At 47.9% G+C, this 27237-nt stretch overlaps 1 protein-coding gene across 4 annotated transcripts in view; it reads right to left on the bottom strand.

The window, feature by feature from the left end:
* Positions 1-27237, bottom strand: part of DPYSL2 (dihydropyrimidinase like 2) — a 167335-nt gene that overhangs the window by 66132 nt on the left and 73966 nt on the right. The window contains exons 1-3 of one of the 4 annotated variants that reach the window (XM_027088053.1): positions 7710-8054; positions 4280-4368; positions 2397-2581 (exon numbers count right to left, since the gene is read on the bottom strand). In XM_027088053.1, coding sequence (XP_026943854.1) covers positions 2397-2581; positions 4280-4368; positions 7710-7748 — 313 coding nt within the window. In that variant the 5' untranslated portion in view covers positions 7749-8054. Of the gene's footprint in view, positions 1-2396; positions 2582-4279; positions 4369-4790; positions 4951-7709; positions 8055-27237 lie in introns of those variants that run through there. The other 3 variants (XM_027088055.1, XM_027088052.1, XM_027088054.1) reach the window with 3 other exon arrangements.

Here is a 27237-nt window from a genome sequence, read left to right as displayed (position 1 = left end):
CTGAGAAAGAAGGCCAAAGGGAAGGTCAGGGCGTCAGCAGGAAGGGATGCGCCCACGTGTGACGGTGGTGGCGGGAGGGAAGGCAGAAAGGGACAAGAAGCAGGAGAGGGGCCAAAGCACCGGTCAGGTGTGGAGGAGCGGAAACGTACATTCGAGAATGCAGGATGGGGTCTTTCAAGGAAGTAGGAGAGGAAGCAGGGCTTTGATGCATCGTGACGCGAAGTGCACCAGATTGGAGGCAAACTCTGTCTCTGAGCTCAGTGAATTGTCAAACGTGGGCGCTGGAAAGGGCACCCAGGGTCATCTAGTGCAAATCCTTCACTGTGCAGACGAGCAGCCCAAAAAAGCGAGGTGACTCTTCCAAGGTCACACAGCAAGTTAGTGCCCTGGTTGGGGGTATTTCCACCTCGGAGGGCTGCCCCTCAGCCCAATGATAGATGTCACTGATCGCTCCCTTAGGAAATATGATTTGTGACCTATTAACACTCTGCGACCAAGGCACAGGCCTACAGGGCCCCCACAGGGACTCCAAACTGAAGCAGATTATAACCTTGGCTTGGTCCTCTAGGCTGACGCCCAGGCCATCTGTGCTTCTCCAAGCTCCAGTGTGGCTCCACGGCTGGCCCTGGAGGAGGGGCGGAAATGCCCACTGGTGCCAGTGAGTCCTGACAGATGCCACTGACAAAACAGCAGGCGTCAACACTAGGCCAGAGTCCCAAGGGGTGTGCAGATGCCAACACCGCCACCACCAAGAACAGCACCCTCTAGGTTAGAAGGTAATACGTGCGGAAAGAAAGAGGCGGCAACAGGAAGGCTTAAACTTGGATGCTCTTTCTGATCAGTGATGACACCCCGAAGACCAGAAAGGACACAAGGAGGTGAGTGTGTGATTTAAAAAGTCGAAGAGCTCGAACTAGAATGGGATAGCAGCGTTCTTCTGGGTGGTAGGGCAGACAAGAGGAAGCTTAGAAACAGACCCTAAAGTTACACGAAAAGAGAGCATCATTCTGAAAAGTAACCAGCAAGATAGGTTTTTTTCTAAAGCAGAAAGAGCTAAGTTCTTTCCACTTGGACCCTCTTCTGAACTGAACTATAAGCTTTTAAGACAGACTGTATATTGCCTTTCACTCCTGGATAAAATCTTTAAAAAAAAAATGAAATAGTGCCAATGGCAGCAACATGGATGGACCTAGAGATTATCGTGCTAAGTGAAGTCGGACAGAGAAAGATAAATATCATATGACATTACTTATATGTGGAACCAAAAAGAAAAAAATGATACAGATAAACTTATTTGCAAAACAGAAACAGACCCACAGACATAGAAACAAACTTATGGTTACCAAAGGGGAAAAGGGAGAAGGGATAAATTAGTCGTTTGGGATTAACAGATACACACTACTATATATAAAATAGATAAACAACAAGGTCCTACGGTATAGCACAGGCAACTATATTCGATATCCTGTAATAAACCATAATGGAAAAGGATATGAAAAAGAATAGATACTTAGAGATATATAACTGAATCACTTTGCTGTACACCTGAAACTAACACAACATTGTAAATCGACTACACTTCAATAAAAAAATAAAAATTAAAAAAAAAAGTGTGTCTGGTGGGCCACTGTGCAACTTGCCTACCTCCTCAAACTCAAAATGATATCCGCCAAAGGGACAATCAACAGGCATGCTGGAAACCTACCATTCACAAGCAAACCCTTCACATTTGTTAGGAAATATACTTTAGATTTAGCTGAATGAAAAGCATAAATCCAACTGAGCGATGTTTGCAGGGCACCCAGCTGTTCACAGCAGCAATTTTCATATCTGAACAACCGATATCTGTGGGTGCTTCTGCAAGCAGGGCTGCCCAATTCCATTTATGTCAAACCCAGGCCAGGAAGTAATCCCTCCACTTGATTTTCCTAACAGTGGAATTGACGTTCCTGGTTCAACAGTTCATTTGCTGTACCCCGGCCTCATTCCAAGAAGATACACACTCAGGAATTCTTTAAAAGTCAAAATCAAATAGTTAGGAGCAAAGGCTCACAACTCATAGCTTTGAAGATTACTCCAAATGCTATGTTTTCAAAGTGACCACAAATCACATTTTTCAGGTTAAGGAAGACAGAAGTTCTCAAGCAGAGAAAGCAAGAAGCCACTCTTTTATCCTACAAAAATTCTCTAGAAGCGTATTCTCAAGTTCAACTGGAGAACCTCGGGGCTGGACAGAAAATGAGACTAAGGCTGGCCCACCCTCACCCCCTTACGTGGTAGATCTGTCCACTGCTTAGTTCCGCAACCTTCAGAAGGAAAGACTCAAACAACACAGACTCATTTTCAAACGATAATGGTTCCCAAGCCCTAAGATTATTCTTTGTAAGCTGTCTTACTGATCATGGTGGTTCCCCCAGCCAGGGCTGCCTTGGTGCCTTGAAAGAAGTCATCAGCAGAGGTCATCCCCTGATCAGGCATCTGGAAGCGGGTATGGACATCGATCCCTCCAGGGATCACCATTCTGGAATGGGCTTCAATGGTCTTCACCCCTCCTGGCACAATCAGGTTTTCTCCTATTTGCCTAAATAAACAGGGTAGGTGACAATGATTGTAAAGAAATGGCCTAAATCAAACGGGATCTGACAGACATTTTCACCACGCCATAAACAACCCTTCCCTATGTTCTAAAGACTCTTCAGATTATTGTTATCATTCATAATCTGTGCACCCCTCACTCCCTACCCTCAAGAGGCAATGCAGAGCATACTAGAAAACAAAATCTAAATAAGGCATCAGAGGCCAATCAAAGAGGCTTAGTTACCAGAAAACCCGTATGATCAAATGATAACAAAGCCCTGAGATATTTACATAAAATATCACTATACTTTCCTTACAACACACTCAGTTGAGTTAATTATCCTGTAACAATTTTCTCCAGACCTGGTTGCACTTTACAAACATTTATTTTCACCATATCCTTTCCAACTAAGAGAAATGAGGAGTAGAAGGGTAGGGAATCGAACAAAACAAAGATAATAATAATAAGTAAACACTATGATTGCAACTATTTAAAAATTTGGAAGCATGTGATCAGCAACTCAGATAACAAAGGCGGCAAAATTAATATTCATTAAGTTGGGTAACAAGGATTCATTTCTAATTTTTAAAAAATATCTCTGCTACCTCTTTATGCTAGTTTTTGGAAAAGGAAAAAGTAATCAAGGGGGAGTTGGTAAAGTTCTAAAACAAATTAGTGATGACTAAAAATATTACACAGGCTTGTTCACTTCTAGGCCAGAGTCTTACAGACCAGATCATGCTGCTTTCCACTTGGGGGAAAATGGAACATGAAAGTCATGGTATTTCAGAGCCTGGAGCTGAGACTGTCACAAGCAAACACACATGGAGAAAACATTAAATGTGGAAATGTTAAAACCTCTTTTAGGATCGTAAATCAGGGTGTGAGTTTCCAGGCAACAGACACGTCCACTACAATTTTCCACTCCTCTGGACTGGTTTGCTGCTTGCCCTTGATAAATGCTGCTTATTTAAAAGATGTCATTTGCAGCAGTGTTTGTCTTTAAACAGATGTGCTATTTCTTCAGAGCCCTCTGAGCTGTCCCAGTCGGAAGGGCACGAGGATATTGAGACGTTCTCAGCTCACTTAACCCTCTAGGACCCAAAAATACCCTAATTCAGTAACTGCTTTGTTGTTTTCTCCTTTGAAACACAATACACAATAAACACAAAGGCAGTCCCATTTGTGTTAGCCGCCACTTAAAACATGAAACCTAAAATTCCCTCGGAATGAGGCAGTAATTTGTCTCTGTGACGTAGTAATTAATTTGGTGTCCATTGCCCCCAACAACTTGGATTCTTGATTAAGAAGGCAGATGTGCTATCATGATAGAAGAGGCTGTACTGCACGTTTGTGTCCTTTGATTGTCCTATCCACCCCACACAAGTACATTCTAGTAAAACCTTTAATATAGTCAATGGATCATAACCTGAGTATGTGGCAACAAGAAGATGTGTCACCTCGGTTAAAAATAGTCAATTACATAACACGTAAGGAAATGGGTGTGCATTTAATTGTGGTTTTGAATTCCCTAAATCTGAGTTTTCAAACTCACTGATTACCACCAATCAAACTAGGCTTAAACAGATACTGAGTTAGTCTCTAAATCACTACAGCTTGATACTACGGGTGTGAACTGTAGCTAATGCTTAGGAACACCGCAAGGTACCCAAATTTGTGGCAATATTGAGTTACACTTACTTGATCAACCCATCTTCCATGTATATGTCTGCATAGAATGACTGGTCGTCATTAACGATTTTACCTCCTTTGATCAGAAGACGATCACTCTGAAACAAAGAAGTAGTAAGGTCACAATTCATAACTGATCCATGAGAAACAGTTGGTCGTAAGATAAATGAGCTAAGACCACATTTTCACTGCTCAAAAGTGATGCTCAACATGAGTCCATTTTGGAAAGACTCAGTGACAAAGGTGAATCTGTATTTGGCAATCTACTCATCACTTGATGAGTCAGAACATACTGGCAAAGCTCAAAGCTTATCCTAGAGAAAAAAAAGAAAAAGAAAAAAAACACAGCAGAGACAACAACCATCTATTTCCATTAGACCTACAAGCACAAAAGAAAAAGAATGAAAAAAACAGCCTAACAATCTTCCTTTAAAGATCAGTAAAAAGATTTCAGATAAAGAAGGCAATCACTTTAAATGGCTTTAGGCTAAACTTCATTTGAAAAAAATAATACACCCACATGTAGCGGAAGTCGATTCTTGTTGAGATTTGTGTCGGGAAAATTTAACCAAAAGTCTGTTGTCATGGGATACTATACACAAACACACTTTGTTCATCCATAGCAATGTTTCAATTCAGTATGTTCTTTATATTTGCATTTATCCTCGAGGTAAATCACAATTGTAGCAAAGAGGGGGAAAAAAACACTTCGAACGTGCACCATTTTAACTATTAAGCTGTTAAGAAAAAGGTAAAGTTTTAGAATAAAGTAGGTGAGATGGCAAGTTCTAAAATCTAACACTATTATTGACTGTACACAATACTGATACTTTAATTGGTACAAAAAATATATGACAAGCAGCATATAAGAGCCAAGAATGTAACAGAAATGTTACATTATGATTCATCTCTATCCCAAGTGCTGTTGATGGAATGCTATGCCACTTCAAAGAACGGCGTTCATTTTGACAATGGTTAACTCAAAATTCAGTTAAGAATAATATTCTCAGCAAGTGCTTTATCTTTAGCACCTACCAAGAAGAAATTACAGCAACTTTTTAAAAGTATATATAAGCTACTAGAGACCTAGAAAAAAAGATACTTCTACACAGAAATGCACACACCCCTGGGTTTAGAAAGTATTTATTGTTTTTCTAACATCATGAGAAACACTAAGATTATTTTAATTGTTACACTGTAGGGACCTTCATCCTGCTGTAGGGTTTGGAAAGTCAAATGGGAATAAATAGTCAGCAATGATTCCTGCATTTATATAAGGCAAAGGTTAAGACCTTTACAAAATCCTGTCCTGTAAACCATGTCACCCAAGCCTCAAATCAAATCTGTGAGGTGATGGGAGCTAGATTCTTGTCTCAAGGACACATAAAGAAACTGAGGCTCAGAGATGTTAAGCCACTGGCCCAAGGTCACCTGATCCAGTGCACTTATCTGTCTACAATGATCTCCCCCTTTTCCGCAGAATCCAGCTCTGATGGGATAAACATCGCCTGGGAGGCAAAGAGAAGCCCTGCCCTTCACCACCTGTTCCCCTTAGTCACTGCAGTACCTGTTCCAGCCATCATGCGAATCCCCGAGCCAACATCTTGTTGAGAAAAAAAATGAAACATCACAGCCCCGCTCACTCGAGTGGCATCTTACATAACAGGCTGGCCGTGCTGACGGAGGAAAGGAAACCATGCTATAGGTCCTACGATAATGCCACCAGATTTTGTTAAAGGGCAGAGGGGGCGCTCTTCCAAAAAATCAGTCTTGTTGATTGTTTGCTTTTTGAATTATTTTCTCCCCACACTGTCAAAACGAAACTGCCTTTTTCATTCACGAAGACAGCAGAGTACTTGAGGCTTGCAGCAAATCTGCTCTCCACCCCACTCCCCAGATTCCTTCCTGCAGTGCAAGGAACACATAACGCTGGGTCCCCCGGCGCTCTGCCCTTTGGGATCTCGGGTCCTTGGCCCTCAAGAAAAAGCTAGTACCCACCCCCCGCTGTAGAAGAGCTCATCCTATAAATCCTCCCGAGCACACGCCCCTTCCCCTGTGCATGTGCTCCCACATCTCTCTCCTGCGGATGGGTGTGCCCTTGTACATCCAGTGGAAGTCGGGGTACCCGTGGCTAAGGAGGAAACCAGAGCGAAAGCACTCCCTCAAACCCAGCCCTAAACACATCTGGACTTTTCAAAAATTCTTTCGGTCACCGCCTCAGCCCTGGGTTCTACCCAGCAATCAGCTGGCCCATTGCGATTGCACATCATTACATAACAATGAATTTCCCTCGCGTTCCTCCCTCCCCGGGATTTCATTCGGGGATGTAGAGAAATAGGACTGGCGAGACTTTTCCGGGAAAAGATGGGGAGAAGATGGGGGCGGGGGAGCGGCGGGAACAAGAACCTGTGTTCATCGCCGAAGCATCGCAAAGTCATCGCTTGGAGCTTCTCGTGATTTACAAACTAACAACCCCAGGCCCCAGAGCTGCGCCGGCATCTCCGGCCTCTGCGATCATTGTCTGGCCGAGGCCGGGCCATCTGCTCCGCGCGTCGCGCAGCGCCATTACCTCCCAGAGCCCGGCTCGGCGCTGTCCCCAACGCCCACCCTCCCAGCCCGCTTTCCCCAACGCCCACCCTCCCAGCCCGCTTTGTATGCGCCAACACGGACGCCTCCCCGGCTGCAGAAGGGGCAGAAAGACACAAGAAAGCGAGCCCAGAGCCGCCAGGGTCCCAGCCCCAAACCACTGGGCGAGGAAGCCGAGAGGGCCACCAAAAACTGGACCCGGTCAACAAAAAGCCCACGCCTACCTCCCCCCCTCCTCTGCTCATCACCGCGTCCCTGTTTTTCCTTCCCGTTTCCACAGGATCCCGGTACACCCAGCCCTTTTCAGCATCCCTCTGCTGTCATTACGCCTCCGAGCTAAAGCCCGCTCCTTTTTCTGAGGAACCGGAGGAAGGCTCCAGAAAGCCCTTTATGGTGGGTGGCGGGAGATACAGGGAGAATCCATTTCCCCATCTCCCCATCCAGCTCCTGGAGTCCAGCTCCTGGAGTCCCGCATCGCAGCACGCAGCCGGGAGAACAATATCCGAGCTTCAACCATGCATATTCAATCTGGCATCCATTTGCTTACACCCCGCAGGCCAGCACTACAGCATCTCGCTCTGACAATAAAAGGATACAGCGGATCTGGCGCGCTACCTAAAACGACCTTAATGCACTCACGCTCCTATTTTAATGCCTTAGAAACTATATGGCTTACAATTCTATAGGATTGCGTCTCCCATCACGATCGCCTTCTTTAGCAACAAGGGGAAAAAAGGAAAAAAAAAAAAAGTTGGGTCTCTCTTCCTCCCCCTCCTTTAAAAAAAATTCCTTATATGTTCTGTGCCACAAAAGGTTGCTGGCCGATCGCAGATTTCACAAGTACCAAACTCACCGTGATGCGTGGAATATTTTTCTTCCCCTGATAAGACATCTCTCTCCTGGGAAAAAATTAATTTCAAGAGGGCAGCTTTAAAACAAAAATTGCCCGGAAAGAGACTTGGTATTTTTTGCAGGATTGAAAAATGTGCAGCCGCTTAGCTGGTCTTGCTGATAGAAATTTTCAGGAATGTTAAGGGATAAATGCAATCCTCTGTCTCCCTTTCTTCCTCTCCTCCAACACTGCCTCAGCTAGGGTGGAAAAAAAGAAAGAGAGAGAGGGAGAGAGAGACAGAGAGACAGAAAGAGAGAGAGACAGAGCAGTAGGGAAGGGGGTGGAAATAAACTACAGCAATAAAAGCCTCGGTTCAAGTCGGCCACCGCGGCGCATGCGCCGCCAGCCACTCCCTTTCCTCTCAGGCCAAACCCGTCCGCTTCGAGATAGACGAGTCCTGATTGGCCACAATCGTGGGATATGCAAATGAGTGCAGGCGGGGAGGGGTGCGGCGCGAGAGCGCGAATTGCTGCAGTGTGCGGCCGAGGGCGGCGGTCGGTGCGTGCGCCCGAGCGGGGAGCGCGCCTTTCGCGCCCTTTCTTTGCACTGGTGCATCGGCCACCCGGGCTGGCAGCGGCCCCAAATGCAGCATCAGCATCGCAGGGACAGCGGAGGGGTGGTCATTATGGGCAGGGAGAACCGCGCCCCGCGACGGTGGGCTTCGGTGCGGCCCGGGCGGCGGGCTTCGGTGCGGCCTAGGCAGCACGCACCCGCTCGCGCGCGCCCCGGTGGATGCTCGCCCGCGCGCCAATCCGCGGAGGCCGCCGCTGCAGCCCGCGTGGGGTGACTGCGCCGAGCCAATAGCTTTGCTGGCGGCGAGCGCGCGACTGCACGGCCGGCCGGCGCCGCGCCGCCCGGGAGGGGCGCCCAAGTACTCCTCCCGCCGCCGTCGCCTTTCGCGAAGGCTCGCTCGGCCTCCGCCCAGGAGTCGAAGGGGGAATTCAGATGGCCGCGAGCGGAGGGAAGGGGAGCGGGGCGGGGAGTCTCCGCGCGGCGCCGCGCCGGCCGCGCCGGCCACGCCCAGCCCCGGAGAGGGGCCGCTGGCCGCGGGCCTGCGGGCGGCCGGCGCCGGGCTGGGCTCCCCCGGGGTAGAGGAGCGCGGGCCCGAGGTGAGGCAGCAAACAGGAAGTGGAGCCGGAGGCCGGGCTTCGGGCATCAGTGGCCTGGCAGCTAGCTGGAAAGGAAAGTCCGAAGCCCTCACTGCTCTGAGTAGGGAAGGAAGGCAGCCGGGGAAGACTGTAGCCCGCTGCTGGGGATGGAAACCCCGCCCTGAAACGTCCTTTTGTGCCTTGGGGTCGCAAGGAACTTAGGGGCAGCGGGGGAAGCAGCAGCCGCCTGTTGAGACCGAAAAAGGCCCAATCTAGGGCCCGGGTCTCCTCTTTAACAGTCACGCTCACCTACACCCATTTCGGGGTATGATGGAGAGAGTGCATTTCGCTGCTGCCTGCACTTTTGTTGAGGAGAAACTGTTGGGATTGCAGCGCCCTAAGGGCCCAAAGGATTTGCATTGCTATAGGCGGGCCCATACTTCACATAATGAGGCCGGAAGCCGGGAGATAAACTGGAGAAGCAGGAGGAATGAAAAAAAGGCGAGCTTATATCCTGAAAAGCAAGGGATCCTGAGTCATGGAGAGAACCTCCAAGAATCTGAGTTTAAAACACGGGGAGACTTGACTCCCCAGCCAGAGATCCTATCACACTTACAGCAGCTTTTAAGGCCTCTCTTCTTGGGCTAGCAACTGAGCCGGCTGGGACCCCTTGCCTCTGTCCAAGTCCTGCTCTGATGCTCTTACTTCAGAATCCCTGTAGAAGGAAAAAGCTGGACCAGTTGATCCCGAGCAATCTACCAAAGGTCATCTCTTTGGAAAGCTGCCCAGACAGGTACAATGACAAACATCTGGGCTGGCCCACAGCTTTGGGCTTCTCTGCTTGAGATCAAACAATAGATAGAATCCCTACATAATCTAGGCCTTCAGGCAACCATGAAAAAGAAAAACAAAGAATCTAATTGGCTCACACCTGATCAGCAAAGATTAGCCAGATAAATGCAAAATAATCCTGAGGCTACTATGGGCCCATGTTTCAAAGTCTTTCTGCATCTGGCCACTTTGGATGGTTATTTGTCTTCCAGAAGGTGTAAAATGCACCCTTTCATTCCTATTCCTGTAAATTCTGAAGTCCCAGAAAGGGGCTGTGAGGCCTGCAGCAAGCTTCCCTGCTGGTTATTTCATTCCAGTTCCAATTAGCTGTGCATCTTAAAAATAAAAAGGGAGCACTTCCCTCTCCAACTACGTGATGTGCTAAGAGCCAAGTGAGTTGAAGTCAGCAAGTATTGGTGTCACCCTAAAAGGGTCAAAGTCACAAGTCTGAGAAAGCATAGAATGCACCCTCCTACCCGAGAAAACCCACTGTAGGTTCCAACTAGCAGTGGCGGGGGAGAGGGCAGCAGGGGGACGCGTGTCCTATTAAATCATAAGGAAAATACTACCTGGCAAACAAATAATGAGTCAAATGAATGTAAAACAAAATAACCTCTAATTCCATTATTTGTTTATATTCTTGTTCTGTCTTCCTGCTCCTGAACTGCTTGCTCATAACAGCTTTAACTATACCTTGTTAGTTATCAGTTTGCCCTTGAATATTTTGCTCCCAGGAGCTTTTATGTCCATCTTATTTGTATCAGCCTGTTTCTATACCCATTCATATGAGGTTCCTAGTCCAAGATAACTGACATTACCACTCATAAATATCTAAAGATGTAAGGTGTAAACTGATTTGTCTGTTCTGAGTAGAGCCTAAGAGTATTTGGCACATAGAAGATTCCAAATAGTTTTAACTGACCAAGGAAAAAACTGTCAGCAATCTGCATTTTTTAGCATACTTCCCACTCAATGCAATGCAGAAAAGCAAAGGACGTGGGGGAGACTTTTCCACCCACTCTGCATTGATTGACTTGTTAATATACAGTATTTTTACACTGTCTTTAGGCAAACACTCAATGACAATTGCCTGTAAAGTTAAAAATCATTGTCCCTGAACTATATAGATGAACCGATTCTCGGGCATTGATTTTTCTGAATTTTTAAAAAGTTAAAGTATTATGGGCTTCCCTGGTGGCGCAGTGGTTGAGAGTCCGCCTGCCGATGCAGGGGACGCGGGTTCGTGCCCCGGTCTGGGAAGATCCCACATGCCGCAGAGCGGCTGGCCCCGTGAGCCATGGCCGCTGAGCCTGCGCGTCTGGAGCCTGTGCTCCGCAACGGGAGAGGCCACAACAGTGAGAGGCCCGCGTACCGCAAAAAAAAAAAAAAGTTAAAGCATTATAAGCTGGCCTAGTCCACATTCATGACCCCTTCCCAGAGCCCCTGCCTCCCCACTTCCCATACTCCTCCCCCAGCATCCAGAAAGAGCAAGAAGTGATGAACAGCGGGTTAATGAAATGGTTCTATCCCGGGCATCCTGGTGATCTGGAGGAAGGGAGAACTTGCCTCGTGATCCATGAGCAGCAGGGGTGAGTTCTACTCCAGGGCTGCACCTGACCGACCACAGTCTCTCTGGAGCCTCATCTCCCACCTCTCAGCACCCACGACCCCACACCCAGGCTCAGGGGGGTGCATGCAGACACACACGCAGTGCCCTCCGGGCCGCGTGCCTTCTCAAATCCAGGCCCGCGGATGCTGCTCCCTTTTCCGGCTCCCTCAACACTTCCTCTAAGCGCGAGCTGAGGGACTTCCGGTTGGTCCGGTGGTGAAGACTCTGTACTTCCGTTGTAGGAGGCGTGGGTTCAATTCCTGGTTGGGGAACTAAGATCCCACAGGCAGCACGGCGCGGCCAAAACAATAAATAAATAAGAGTGAGCTTAAATGTCACCTCCTCACCGGGTGCATCTGCACCCATCCACCCCCCAAAGCATCGAGCACAGCCTCCTGTATTCACCTCTGCTGTAACACACATCCTGTTGCATCGTAATGACTTGTCCATTTCTTCTATCAAAGCATGTCTCCCAGAAGCTAAGAGCCTTGTATTCCTCTTTTTCCAGTGACCAGCACACTGCCTGATCTGTGGCAGGACCCTCAACTTTTGGTACATAAACAAATGCTGTAATTGCTATTACAAGAAAAAAGACTCACATCCCTACGGAGGTGAGTTTGGTTGTCAGCAACATCCCCAGCTCAGGCCTTTCTTTTAGCCCTGCCACCTTGCTGGGGCCTCCTTCCTGGCCAGCCCACTCCTGTCCTCTGAAACTGCATGAGGACCTCGTTAGAATGCAGCTTATTATTATTCCTCGCATAGGTGTAGCTACCTGAATCTTAAGCTATGCCTCCGCGAAACAAAACTGCCACGTACCACCAAGACTGAGAATGCACGGGGAGAGAGCATCGAATCCTAAAACAACTCCAGCATCAGACGAGGCCTCTCTAGTCATTTTTTCTCAGCATCAATTTCTTCAATCGTTCTTTTCTCCACCCTCCCATTATTCCTTGCATGTGCCCATATTATGCCATTTATCGTATTCCTCCATCAACACACTACTACCTTCACCTATAACCAGGTGAGCACGGTTTTCCTTCCATGTAAAGTTTGAGTTCGTGGAGTCTAGGAACTCTCAAAAGTCTTACTCATCTCTTACGTTAATATGGGGCCCGACAGCGTAGGGGCTCAAGGAGGATGGGGTGCATGGAGTGATGACGTCCAGTCAGGATTTTTGAGGTGTTCCCATGCTACAACCTGCCAGGAACTGCGGGCGGGAGGTGAGGTACTGTCACTCAGGCACTCCGGGGTGACTGGGCTGCTTTCGGTCCCTCAGCGCCCTCAGCAGCAGTCCCAGACCAGCCCTGCCACTGCCCTTGGTTTCTTCTTCCCCCTTTGGGGAGCAAGGGTAACCATTTCTGCTTCTGTGGCCCCCTGGGCCTCTGTGGAAGTGGAACCTAGAGGATGTCACCGAGCAGGGAAAGTCCAAATATAAACTGCTGGCAAAGAAGAGAAGATTTCAAGTCCCCACTTTGCTGCAGTACAGACGCCAAGGGCTGTGGCCTCCAATGCAGCCTGCTGCAGAACGTAAAATTAATGAGATGGTAAAGAGAAAGGACTGGAATTCTGCTTTGCCAAAAACTAAGGGCATCGACTAGGACACCAAACGGGAAGTGATGCCTGCTTCTCTGCAGCTGGAATCAGGCCATGACGGTCCTTTGTTTTGTGCATGTAACTCTGAAGGGGCAGAGTCTGCAGAAGGACAGCCAAGGACCAATAGATCCAAGCCTGCCCACTGCCTCTTCCAGTGGGTGCATCCTTTACCGGGGGGGACAGAGTGGGGGCAGATGAGGGTCGGGAGTGACTGGCCCTCTGAGCCAGATGCTGATTTTTTTTTTTTTTTGCCACTCCGCGGCATGTGGGATCCTCTCGGACCGGGGCACGAACCCGTGTCCCCTGCATCGGCAGGCAGACTCTCAACCACTGCGCCACCAGGGAAGCCCCAGATGCTGATTTTGCTGGAACTGGAAGTTGGGGCTCTGAAGCGTCCTGATGAAGTCCTTACTGCACGAAGTAGCAAGTTTCATCGTCCAAATCTTGTCCGACATCAAGGCACAGAAGAAAGCGTACACTTCACAGCATCTAGTAGACGCTGGCTTTCTCCTCTTATCTCCAGTTGGCACACAATCCTCCCAAATGACCCCTGCCTTATCTGTCTCGCACAGCACCCTCTGTGGGACTACAGATTTTCCCTGGGCTCTTTCGGTCACAGCCGAGACAGACAGCATCTCGCTCTGGCCATCGTGCCTCACGCTCGCCCTCTGGTGGCAAATGAGGAGAGTGGTTCTGGTCCCCTTGGTCCTTGTCTAGTGTGATGGATGATGACTCAGGACTACGAAAGGGTCTTGGAGACACTTATTCCAGTGTTCCTGGGTCTTAATCACCTGGAGTGATTTTGCCTCTGTGTCAGAATCATCCAGGGCCCCAGCTCAGACCTGCTGATTAGAATCTCCAGAGATAAGGCCCAAGAATGTTTTTATTTTTTTATTTGGGGCTGCATTGGGTCTTTGTTGTGGCGCACGGGCTTCTCATTGTGGTGGCTTCTCTTGTTGCAGAGCACAGGCTCTAGGTGCGCGGGCTTCAGCATTTGTGGCGCACAGGCTTAGTTGCTCCGTGGTATGTGGGATCTTCCCAGACCAGGGATCGAACCCGTGTCCCCTGCGCATTGGCAGGCGGATTCTTAACCACTGCGCCACCAGGGAAGTCCCCCAAGAATGTTTTTAAACTAGTCTAACTCTGGCCTGTAGACCACCACTACCCTCCTTTTACAGAGGAGGGAGCTGGGAGAATATGAACTAAAATGCAGGACTCACTCCCTACCCGGGACTTCCCCCTCCTCAAAGTACATCGATGGTCCTGCTCTTCCCCCAGTACGAGCACCTTATGAAAGAGTGATTAATATCATCATCACTATCTTTCTACTTATCTGTCTTCACTGTTATGCAGTCAGCAAGGAGGAAATTGACATTCATTGAGCACCTACCATAGTCTAGGTACAGCACTGGGTGCTTTAAATACATCTTATTCACTCCTCCCCGAAATCTTACTAGGTAAGTCTCCATATCCTTATTTTCCAGGCAGGAGAGTAAAGCTCAAAGAAATCTCTCTTTCAAGAGCAACAGCAGGATTCTAATCCAGGTCTGTGTGGTGAGCCCAAGCCCAAGGGGCTAGTTCTTTGAATGATTAAAATGCTTGTTTAGCAGAAACCAGGACCCGCCATGAAAGAGGTGGGTGGAGATGGTCTTCAGTATCATTCTTTTTTTTAAATTATTAATTAATTTTATTTATTTATTTTCTTTCTTTTCTTTTTTTTTGGCTGCATCGGGTCTTAGTGGCAGGATCTTCGTTGAGGCATGTGGGATCTTTCTTTGAGGCGCAGGCTCTTTGTTGTGGCACACAGGCTTCTCTCTAGTTGTGGCGCCAGGGCTTCTCTCTAGTTGTGGCGTGCGGGTTTTCTCTCTCTAGTGGTGCGCAGGCTCCAGGGCGCGTGGGCTCTGCAGTTTGCGGCACGCGGGCTCTCTAGTTGAGGGACGCAGGCTCAGTAATTGTGGTGCGTGGGCTTAGTTGCCCTGTGGCACATGGGGTCTTAGTTCCCCGACCAGGGCTTGAACTCGCGTCCCCTGCATTGGAAGGTGGATTCTTTACCACTGGACCACCAGGGAAGTCCCTGTGGTCTCTTTCTTCACCCCGTTTGCTGCCACTCGAGGCGCCGAGAACTTCCATCAGTCAATCAGGACCCGTGTGCATCACTTAGACACTTCCCCGGTCCCCAGATTAATTCTCCATCTCTTTCTTTCCGCATCATTCAACGGGATTCAGTTTCTCTCGGTGGCCCAACTTTCCTCTCCTTGGAAACATGATAGATTAACATGTGACTGACAGGGGAAGAGCTTGATCAGCTGCTTCCATAAATAAAATGCAAACTCTCACTGCCACCTTCTCCTCCCCAGACTCTTCCTGGGCTCCCTCCCCTTCCCCACTCTGCAGCCCCCTGGTCTCCTTCTGTTTCCTCTTCTCCTATTCGTGGCAGGGCCGGCTGCTCCTCACTCTTCAATACCCTCTTCAGGGTGCTCCTTGCTGCCCAGCCTGTCTGAAGTCAGCCCACATAGTCGCCACTCTGCCCTGTCTCAGCAGCATCTCAGCAGCAATGATCACAAGTTGGAAGTATTTTCTTGTGTTCGTTTACTTGGGGAATTTCGCTTCTCCCTCTCAACTGCAAACTCCCTAAGTGACCTTGCTCTCCACCCCACCCAGGACAGACCTCACAACACTCAGTAAACACAAGGTGAATGAGCAAACCGATGGCACGGCCTTCCTAACGACCCCATGCAGGCATCCTCCTGCCACCCGGCCCCGCTAAGCCAGCCCGCAGCCTAGGTGAGCACCTCTGCCTCCCTGCTGTAAACCCCAGGTTTTTAAAATGCCAGATATCAAGAATTCGCCCCATTGGGTTGAGTCCTGTGGGCTGGCTTTCAGTTATCCATGACAGAGCGAGCGGATTCCCCTCCCACTAGTAATCTCTCCTCCAAAAGCATCCTAACTCTCAGCGCCACCTGCAGGCCAGTCTTGGGCACTGCAGTCAGGTTCCTCTTTCCAAGCCCACACCTCAGGCTCGGACTCACCCACACCCAGAAAACACAGCGGATCCTCATCGTCAGTCTGGGCCCTCCTTGATTCAGAAGCTGTGTCAGTTCCAAAAAGGGCCGAGAAAAAGGATGAACTCTGTTCCCAGGGAATGTAAATAATATTTCAGGAGTTTAAGTCTCTTAAAAGAATCCAGCCATGTTCCAACACTGAAAACTACTCACTGATTCAAAAACACTCCATGCCTCTTGACTATTTTTTTGAAATAGGTTCCCTAGAGACCTCTTTGGGGCGATTTATTAGCTCAGTCTGTGAATTCTTGGAAGTAGTCCAGTTGGATATTGTAAAGATTTCAAGAAACGCGGAATTTCCCCTTAATCAGATCGGTCTGCCTTTCCCCCCTTCTTCCTTCCTCTCTGTCCAGCCCACCCAATGTTTGTTTTCAGGTTAGCCAGAGATTATTATCCACTGTGGACCGGCCCAAGGAGACCGAAGAGAATTTGGGAGGTGAGCTCACAAGCTCCCTACGCACGGCCCCTCCTTGCATTACGACGAAGTGCTGTGCACGGCGAGGCCATCGGGCAATGCACGGGTGCTTGACCGTCTCCAGAAAAGTGTGCCCCTCTGCCTTAGGCCTGGGCTGGGGGCTCTGTGCCCCCAGAGTGTCACCCATCCAAAGATGGAGCACTCCAACTTCTGAGCACATCCAGCCTCCCTCCAGAAACAGAATGAGACCTCACTAGACACAAGCAGACAAGGAAGTCAGAGAAGGATAAACGGCCAACGGAAGCTGTGCTGTGAGCAGACTCTCCATCGGGGACGTGGGCCTTTAGACCAGAGTCTACACCCACGGGCAACACTGACTTCGTGCGGGGGCACTGCAGTCCAACTGCGGGCAGAACTGGAGTGCCTGCACTGGTCGACCCGGCTCAGGAGTTCCCCTCTGCTCCTCGGGAATTGAGACATGGAGTTCAATTAGTCAAATGGCCACTTTAAAGTGACTGGGCTGAAAGAGGAAGAAAGTAATCCTGGTGGCCTAAGAGACTGAGGGGGAGGCGGTGCCCTTCCTCTCCCCTTCTCTCTCCTCTCCATCCCAGGCCACTGCCTTCGTCTGAGGTGTCACCATCTATCACAGGCCTAATTAACTGGGACCCTGCTTCTGGGCCTTATCCTGTCCTGAAGCCAGTACTTTTTCAAATGCACACATCTGGCCATGTTACTCTTCTGCTTATAATGCTAGAATGGCTCCACAATACCTGTGTGTTAAAGGCCAAAACCCTTGGCATCGTGTCCAGGCTTTGTGAATAATGCAACTCTGCCTACTTCTCTTGCCTTCCTTAGCTCTCTCTGCTGCCCTAGTTCACACCCCGTGCTCTAACCACACCAAACTCTTTGCTTTCCGCGAAGGTGTTGGGCTATTTGTAGCCTCTGTGTCTGTACCCACATCTCTATCTCCCCCAACACACCCATCCCCTCTCTGACTCCTGTACCTCCTCTGTGCAGCCATTCCTGAGCCCCCAAGTAGAGCTGACCGCTCTCTCTGTTATGCAGCGTTGGGCCCTGTGCAGACTTCTAACAAAGCACCTGAAACAGTTTCCTGCACCTATTTCTTTATACTTTGCCTCCTTCTCCTAAGCTTTTTGAGGGCAGAGATGACACTTTCTTTTTTGCAGCACCCACTGTAGTGCCTTGCAGACAATAAGCACACAACAAATTCCGAAAGAATGGATGGGTGGGTAGATGGGTGGATGATGGATGATGGATGGGTGGACTGGTGGGTAAAGGGCGGATAAATGAATAAATGAATAAGCTCCCTGAACAAATGTCCCAGTTATAAAATACAGTTACACTGGAACTTGAGTCTAAAACGACCTTCTAAGGCACAAAATTCATAACCAGGCTCTGTCCTAGGCCTCATCCATTTAGGGAGAGCTCCCAGGAGGACCGACGGGCACTCAGGACAACCGTTCTCTCCTAGTAGAAGAGTCTGTGGACCTGTCACTAAGGCCTGGGTGCCCTAACTTGCTACCAGTACCACCTTATATTCATAGATGGATTAGGTCTTCTCTGGGAGACACTCTCCATGTTGCAGAAACTTCTAGAATCTGTGGATGCATCTCCAGACACTTCTCCTTAATGGATATGGGATAGAATAGCTTGAACAAAGAACTTCTTTATAGCACTGGCATCCTCCAGTGTGACAAATATCCTTCTTGGTTGGCATGTGGGAAGTTCAGATAGGCAAAGGCAGGACGATCAAGTCACCTTGTGAAATATTCTTTCAATCCAGTATTGGGATATATGTTCTTTATCCTGCCTCCTCCCACTTTTTTTTCTTTCCTCTTTTTCTCTTTTTTTTCTATATCAAATCATTTGGCCATTTTGCCTACAGAACCAAAAGTGGTCATGATCTGGTGGGCGATCAAGGTTATCATCAGAAACGCAGGGATCTGAATCCTAAACTCATGACCCCCGGGGAGCCACTGGTTTGAGGTCTTCCCTTTCACCCCCCTTTGGGGTCAAGACCAGAGCTGAGAGACACAGTGCAGATCAGTTCCTGAGTCCTCATCTGCTGGGGAAGCCAGATCTGGGTATTCATATGGTGACCTCAAAAGCAGAATCGTGGAGAAGACTACATCAAGGCCATTGTCATTTCTCCTAGCAAACATGCAGCGAAATATGTTGTCAGGCTGCAAAGTCATAATGCAAAACACAGCATGCAGTATCAGGACACATGGCCATCGCCAGCTTAAGCCGCCCTCTCCGCCTACGCACATCCACAGCCGATTGGCCAAAATGCAGCTGGCTTACATCTCTGTTGCAGCCTACCTAGGTTAATATTCAGCGGCGGTTCCTACTGGGACAACCCGGGAAGTGTTCCGCGCTGACTTGTGAAGGTTAATTTGGTCCTCCGAACGACAGCGATGAGCAGGACAGCTGGCCACGATCCAACTCATCCTCTGCCTCACCATGAACAATAGGGAAGTGACTTAGCCTCTCTTCGCCTTCGGACCTTCAGCAACTCAGACAGCAACACCTGACTGAATGCCTGATTCTCCCTTCCCCGACCGTGGCAGGGTCCTTCTGACAGCTTCCTCCAGGCCTGTTTAAATTGCAACGTCATGTAGCTCTCCCGTGGCAATTGTGTCTGCCCATACCAGTCTGAGTCCAACCAGCGAATTCATGGCTGAGAGAGATGCTGCCACTTGGAACATGACAGGCTGTGGTTCCCATCAAAGCATGAAGATATAGTGGTTCCAGGTGATTTCAGGCTGCACCCCAGCCTGGTGAGGTCCAGGGGCTGGCATGATCGGTATGGGAGGACCTCCTGAAAAACGGCGGAGCTCCCCTGGAATAGCTGCCTGCTACCTACAGGATGGTACTCCTCAGAACCCTAGTCTCAGATCCCATCCCAGGGCTGTACTTAACTGATGAACCACTGGCCTTTGCATCCTAGAGATCTCCCTCCAAATGCCACCACTGCCACCCATTTTGCCTGCAAAGTGACTACAGGTAGCCTAATCATTTGACGGATGGTACCTGCTCATCTAAGCACCAGTGCCAACCTCTGTTTAAGAGTCAACCTTCCATATTCATCCTGGTGCAGACCATAGTCCCTTCCCACTGGAGGAACCAAGAGTTCTGCCTCAAGGGTATTAAGATAAAACTCCTCCTCACGCAGGGGGTGGAGCTCTTACACTCAGGGTAGAGTGGCTAGAAACGGGGTGGAGAGGTGGGATTTTCCATCCATCTGACACTGTCAAGTCCCCATAAGTCACCAAAGGGACAGCCCTGAGAAGCGTGAGACAAGATGACACTGCACGAATCATTCCTCTGACCCGCATCCTGGCTATGTGACAACACGTAACAAATCAGCGCAGATAAAACAGCCGCATGTCTTTCTACGTCTAAGAAAGGGAACCACTTCTGACACAACATCGCCTTTCATGCCCCTTCCATCTAGAGCCCTGCGCTTTGTAAAAGAACTTTCTGTAATGAGAGAACGTTCTATACCTGCTCTGTCCAACACAGTAGCCGCTAGCCGCCGCCCATGCCTAATGGAGCAGTAGGAATGTGGTTAGTACGACTGAGAAACGGAATTTTACATTTTACTTCATTTAAGTTAAATTTCAATTCAAATAGCCTCTTGTGCTTACGGCTATTGCCGTGGGCAGCACAGATGTGGAGACCAGGGCTTATAACTGGCCTTAATTGACACAGAATACGCCACGAGTTGCAGCTTGGTGGCCCCAGGGCTAGATCAGCCCAGAGACACATCTTGTTTGACTACGCAGTGATTTTAATTGATTTTGAATTTGTAGCCAACATTGAAAAATTAGGACACTTTGTATGAAAAAGCCACACTTCTACCTTCAGAAGCTCTAGGCAACTCTAGTGTCTGTCCCCAGGTGACACAGGTGGCTGGAGCAGGGTAGCGGCTGCCCTGGAGGGGGCCCTGTGTTCCGTGCAATTCGCCACACCCCTTCCATTTCCCTCACACTGAGGCTGAGTTCCAGCTACTGTCCCTCATGTACCGCGAGACCCTCCTCATTCATAACCATGGCACATCTACCTACCTGGATCCAGGTAAACTTGGCTCTAGCCAGCCACAGACCTCTGGCAACTGTTTGAACAAAGTTTTCCCTCTGTCTGTGACTTTGATGAGCCTTAAGTAAGTAGAAGGAGAAAAATAACTTAGGAAACAGCTACTCATCGCCAAGAAATTGTCACCTACATTATCCATTTACCACTGTGAAATCTGTGCTATTGCTCCCATTTTACAGATGGAGAGACCAAGGCTGGAAGAAGTTAAATACATAAGTCAAATGACTGGGTCAAGGTCAGACAGCTAGAAAGTAACATACCCAGCATTCAAATCCAGATCAATCAATCTGACTCCTTTGAACACCGTCTGTCCTCCCCACAATGTCACTTCCAGACCATCACTCTCTCATCACGTTGCAAAAGCCCCACCCCAGTGCACCCAGTGCCCTGTGCATCTCTGTTTCCAGACCTCTCTCACATTTATTCAGGATGTAAGCCACTGGATCGGTCTTTCTCTCTGTGGCACTGCAATGTGTCAGAGGCCGCCAGCTGTTGAGGAAATCCATGTTCCTTCTCCTTCTAAGACAGCGGTCCCCAACCTTTTTGGCACCAGGGACCGGTTTCCTAGAAGACAATTTTTCCACGGAACAGGGGTGGCCGGGGGGGGGGGATGGCTTCGGGATGATTCAAGCACATTACATTTATTGTGCACTTTATTTCTGTTACTATTACATTGTAATATATACTAAAATCATTGTACAACTCACCATAATGCAGAATCGGTGGGAAACCTGAGCTTGTTTTCACTTGCCACTCACGGATAGGGTGTTGATATGAGTCTGCAAGCAATTGATTCATTATGGCCTCTGTGCAGGCAAACCTCTCTGCTGATGATAATGTGTATTTGCGGCCGCTCCCCAGCTCTAGCATCACCGACTCATCTCCATCTCAGATCATCAGGCATTAAAGTCTCATAAGGAGCGTGCGACCTAGATCCCTCGCATGCGCAGTTCACGGTAGGGTTCGCGCTCCTGTAAGAATCTGAGGCCGTCGCTGATCTGTTAGGAAGCGGAGCTCAGGCGATAATGCGAGCGATGGGGAGTGGCTGTAAATACAGATGAAGCTTCGCTCGCTTGCCCACAGCTCACCTCCTGCTGTGTGGACCGGTACTGGTCCATGGCCTGGGGGTTGGGGACCCCTGTTCTAGGACACACACCTGGACTACATTTATCATTATCCTCCGCAACTAGATAAGACAGAGTTTCTAGCCAACTGAACGTGGTTGGCTGACAACTATGGTTGTATCCTTGAGATACAGAGAACTCCCTCTATGCTCCTGCAAGCTCTTTCCTCCTTCTAGCTGACTGGGATGATGGTCCCCCAGACAACCTTGGGAGCTATGTGTTCTAGGTGGTAGAGCCATCAGCAGCCCTAGTCTCCAATTCACTGCATGCAGCAGGAACCCTGTGTCCATCCTTGCCTGCAGATGAAGAACACACACCTTGAACTATTACATGATACAGAAATAAACTCCTCTTCTGCTTGAGCCATTATACATATTGGAGTCTATTTGTTAGAGCAGCAATATTCTTTCTATCGCAACTCCTATCATAATCCTATTTGGATTTAAAATTTGTGTGAAACACACACACACACACACACACACACCCCTCAGTTCATGCACCTTCTTGATCCCAGCAACCTTGGCTTGCCCTTATCTTCAGCCATTGCCTCTCAGGGCTACATGAGCCCTCATCCCCACCACAACATCAATAGCTGAATCACCTTCTTCCTTCCAAGCTGGACTCCACGGTCCATCACGCGAACAGCTCTCAGCAGCAGCATCCTTCTATTCCTCTTACCCTGCAAACTTCCTGTCCTGGAGCAACCCTAAAAGTCAATATTCCTGCACCGATGCAGGGGAAGGAAGGCAGAGAAAACTCCCACTGCCTTAAAGATTGGGACAGATAATCCCAGAAGAGCCCCCACTTGCACTTGTCCTTGCCTTGGTCACCCCCTCACGTATCTCAGCAGCTGTCATGACCTTTACCATCTTCTCGGGCCACACTCAAACCTGCCCTCATGGAACTCACAGTCCAGCTGGCAAGGCAGATGCCGAACAAAGAATTACAAATGGAATGAGTGTTCCTGGGAGAGAATCGTGCACGCCCATCTCTTCCCCTTCCCCATGGTCTCACTGGAAGAGGTCAGCCTGTTCCAGGATTATTCCTGAATCCATGCTGTCTCCCTCCCTCCTGGATCTCCATCTCTTTCTCTCTACTGGTCACTCCCTTCAGCTTGGAAACATCTTTCATCCTTTCGCGACACCCCACCCCCACGCTTGGCTGTGTGCTCCTCATCAGCTATTTCCTCGTCATTGATCTCCCCTCACTGTTAAGTGGCATGGTCACCATTTCCTCAACTTCAACTCCCATTTGCTTCTCAGCCACTATAACGTGGCTTCTTCCCGATTCCACTGAAAGAGCTCTGGCAACAAGCCCCCTCCTTGATAAACCTAAGGAACATTTTGCAGTCTTCATCTAAATTAGCCTCCCTGTGGTACCTAACATTATTCCCTCTACCATTTTTCTTCAAATTCCCCTCCCTTCCTCCCTTGACATCTTTCTCCTGGCTCTCTTGATGGCCTTTCTTTCTAAATGTTCATTGTGGGTTCCTCTTACGCCATCGTAAATACCAATGATCCCTGACGGTATCTCCTGAGCCTCTTTCTCTGCCATGGTTTCAATAACCACTTAAATGTTTGTGACTTCCAAATCTTCACTTCCGACCCCTCCCAGCCTTCATTCATTCATTCAACAAGGGTATATTAAGTGCCTCCTATGTGCCAAAAGATACAGTAATGAAAAAAACGTATTCCTCTACTTACGGAAGTTACATTCTACAAACAGGTAAAGAAACAAATACGCAAGAAAACTACAGATTGTGGTAAGGACTATCAATGCAGTAAACAGAGGATAGAAAGATGGAGAGGCCCTTTAGATGCAGCGGTCTAGGAAGGGCTTTCTGGGGAGTTGACACCTGAGTGGAGATTTAGTCACAAAGGCAAACATCAGGTCTTTGCCTCTGGAGGGAAAATTCTGGACTTAGCCTCAGGCAGCAGAGGTTGGAACAGACTCCACAGGCAGAAGTCAGAATGTGGTGCCTGGGAACTGAATTGAGGGCTTCATCTCTGGCAGCAAAGCTTCAGACTCATTCTGTGACTCGACAGTGAAGACTCAGTCTATCTCTGGACTAAGATAAGAAGAGAGTTCACATCAGAGAGAACAAAAAGATGGAAAAGCTCTGAGGTTAGGATTAGGTGGTATGTTTTTAGGACAGAAAGGAGTCTGGTCTGACTGGAGAACTGTGATCAAGAAAGACAGAGGTGAGTGTGGCAGTATAAAAACAAACATTTCCGCAGTTCTTCCACATCCTCCTCTTACGGGTGGCGTCTGTGTGCCCTCCCCTTGAATTTGGGTGGGACTGTGACTGCTTTGACCAACAAGTATGTGAGAAGAGATGCCATTTGCCTTCCAAGTATAGCTCATCATATACCATGTCCTGAGTTCTGAGCCACCATGTAAGAAACCCACTACCCTGCGGCCATCATGATGTAAAGAAGCTCAAGCCATGGAGAGGCCAACACAGGAATTTCAATGGACAGTCCCTGCTGAGCGTGGCTTTTCTGCCGTCGTTGCCAAGGTGCCAGACACATGAATGTAGAAGTCTCCAGAAGCTGCTATCCCTTTGTTCAAGTCACCCAAAGCCATTCAAGTTTCCCCAAATGAATCCCCAGACATTGTAGAGCAGAAACAATATATTCCTGCTCTATTGTATCCAAATTTCTGACCCACAGAATCCATGAGCATAATAAAACTAATGTTGGGGAATTCCCTGGAAGTCTAGCGGTTAGAACTCTGTGCTTTCACTGCCGAGGACACAAGTTCAGTCCCTGGTCGGGGTACAAAGATGTCACATGCTGCGCAGTGAAGCCAAAAACAAAAACAAAACAAAAACAAAAACAATTGCTATTGTTGTTTTTTGCCACTCCATTTTGGGGTAGTTTGTTACACAGCAATATCTACCTTGTACAACTGAAGTTAAATCAATAGGTAGGGGCCACATATAGAGAAATTTCTAGACCATAGAAATAAATTTGGATTTTATTCTATGTTTGTAAGGAAACCATTGAAAAGTCTTAGGGAGCAACAAAATCTGATTCATACTTTCTGTATTATTCTAGCTTCAGAGGTGAAAGGATTGTTGGGAGGCAATCCATAAGAAGGGGAGAGTTGATCGTAGCTGAGACTATGGTGGGGCAGCTAGCACTGAGAGAAATGGACATATATGTCATTGACTTTGGAGGTAATATTAACAGTTACCACTTTTTTAGTAATTACTTAGCCAGGCATCGTTCTGAGTACTTTACATGTATTAGCTCAGGTTAATCCTCATAATACTTATATTTAATACTCACAAAACCCCTGTGAAGTAGGGTGGAAACAGACAGAGATTAAGGAACTTCCTCCAGGACACAAAACCGGTAAATGGCAGAGCCAGGAATCTAGCATCTGCTGTCTGGCCAGAGTCTGACCACTTACCTCCTCATACCCACTCTTGTTGCTACTGTCAGCAGCAGTCACCCACAGATTGGATAGGAGTTAAGGGCAAGGAAAATATCATGTGGGAATTCCCTAGTGGTCCGGTGGTTAAGACTCTTTGCTTTCACTGCTGAGGGCCCGGGGTCGATCCCTGGTCAGGGAAATAAGATCCCACAAGCTGCATGGCCAAAAAAAGGGGGGAAAAAGAAATATATATATGTATATACATCTCAAATGTGAACCCTAGATCTGAGGCCTGATTCTAGGTGAATGATGGTCCTATTGATTGATATCGGGAAGATCACGGGAGAAGCAGGGTGACATGGGGGTGTGAGAATGTGGGAGCTGGTCAAGATTTCTATTTGGGGGGGGGAGGAAGATTTCCATTTGAGGCGCGGTCATTTGAGATGTGTTTAAGACATCCAAGTGAAAATAAAGCACTCAGGTGAGAAGTCAGGCCTTATGATTTTAATTTAGGAGCCATTAGTCATGGATGCTAATTGCTACATTTTGAATGTTTTTTCCTCTCAAAATTCATGTATTGAAACCTAATCCCTAAGGTGACGATATTAGGAGGTGAGGCCTTTGGGAGGTTATTACATCATGAGAGCCTTCCTGAATGGGATTAGTGCCCTTATAAAAGAGGCCTCAGAGAGATCCCTCACCCTTCTACCATGTGAGGACACAGTGAGAAGACGGTTGCCTATGAACCAGGAAGCAGGTTCTCATCAGACACCACATGGAATCTGCCGCATGTTGATCTTGGACTTCCCAGCCTCCAGGACTGTGAGAAATAAGTTTTGGTTGTTTATAAGCTACCCAGTCTATGGTATCCTGTCATAGCAGCCTGAATGGACCAAGATAGTCATTAAAGCCAGAGGACACCATGAGACCACCTGGGGAGAAGGTGAGGTTGATGGGAAGAAGAGGGGCCAGTTCTGCTATTTCTAATTCAATTAAAAAAAAAAAATCTGCCGGTGAGAACGAAAAAGGAGTGGCCAGAGAGAATCAGAAGGATGTGGTGAAATGGGCACCAAGGAGGCAAGCCCTTCAGGAAAGCGGGAGGGGTGGATTAAGTCTGCGAGAGGCTGACAGAATACCCCCACCCTGACAGCCTATGAGCATGTCGCCTCAGACACGCTTAGTGACAAACTCCTGGATGGACCTTTCTCTTCTCGTTTGCCCGCCTTGCTTCCTTGAAGGTTACCGTGGGCGGGCAGAGAGTGAAAAAATTGATCCGACAGCTATGGGATTATATAAGGTGTGTTAATTACCACGGACAACTGCTCTTTCCTCTCCTCTGCGAGACCCCAGTTCAAATTCAAATTCCTCTTTAGACCTGGAGGCCCCATGAAAACTCATCATATAATTAATGGAATTTCCTTCCTTTCTGGTGAGAAATAAGTGCAATCAGCAGATTGTAAACTCCTGTCAATTAGACTTAGGTCACCCTGAGGTCCACATGCATATTTACGTATACAAAAATGAACTCAAAACAGATCAAAGACCTAAATGGAAGAGATAAAACTATAAAACGCTAAGAAGAAAAGATAGGGGTAGATATTTGTGCCCTCAGATTAGGAAGTTGGTTTCTTAGACATGACACCAAAAGCTCAAGCAACAGAAGAAAAGATAGATAAATCGGACTTCATCAAAATTTAAAGCTTTTATGCATCAAAGGACACCATCCAGGAAGTGAAAAGACAACCCACAGAATGGGAGAAAATATTTGCAAATCATGTAGCTGATAAATGGCTAGTATCCAGAATATATTAAAAAAAACTCCTAAACTCAACAATAAAAAGACAAACAACCTGGCTAAAAAATGGACAAGGGAGTTGAATAGATATTTCTCCAAAGAAGATATACCAATGGCCAATAAGCACATGGAAAGATGCTCAACATCATTAGTCATGAGGGAAACGCAAATCAAAAGCATGGTGAGATACCACTTCATATCCAGCAGGATAGCTATAATCAAAACCACTAAAAAAAGTGTTATCGAGTATGTGTAAAAATTGGAACCCCTCATATACTGCTGGTGGGATTGTAAAATGGTGCAGCCACTGTGGAAAACAGTTTGGCAGGTCCTTAAAAAGTTAAACATAGAGTTACCATATGATCCAGGAATTCAACTGTTAGATATATATTTAAGAGAGCTGAAAACATATGTCCATACAAAAACTTATACATGAATATTCATAGCAGCATTTTTCATAATACCCAAAAAA

The sequence above is a fragment of the Aethalodelphis obliquidens genome, unplaced genomic scaffold (assembly GCF_003676395.1).
Source record: "Aethalodelphis obliquidens isolate GAN/ISIS:26980383/991018 unplaced genomic scaffold, ASM367639v1 scaffold61, whole genome shotgun sequence".
Classification (NCBI taxonomy): domain Eukaryota; kingdom Metazoa; phylum Chordata; class Mammalia; order Artiodactyla; family Delphinidae; genus Aethalodelphis; species Aethalodelphis obliquidens.
Note: the sequence above shows the minus strand (reverse complement) of the source record. Positions and strands in the feature narration are given on the sequence as shown.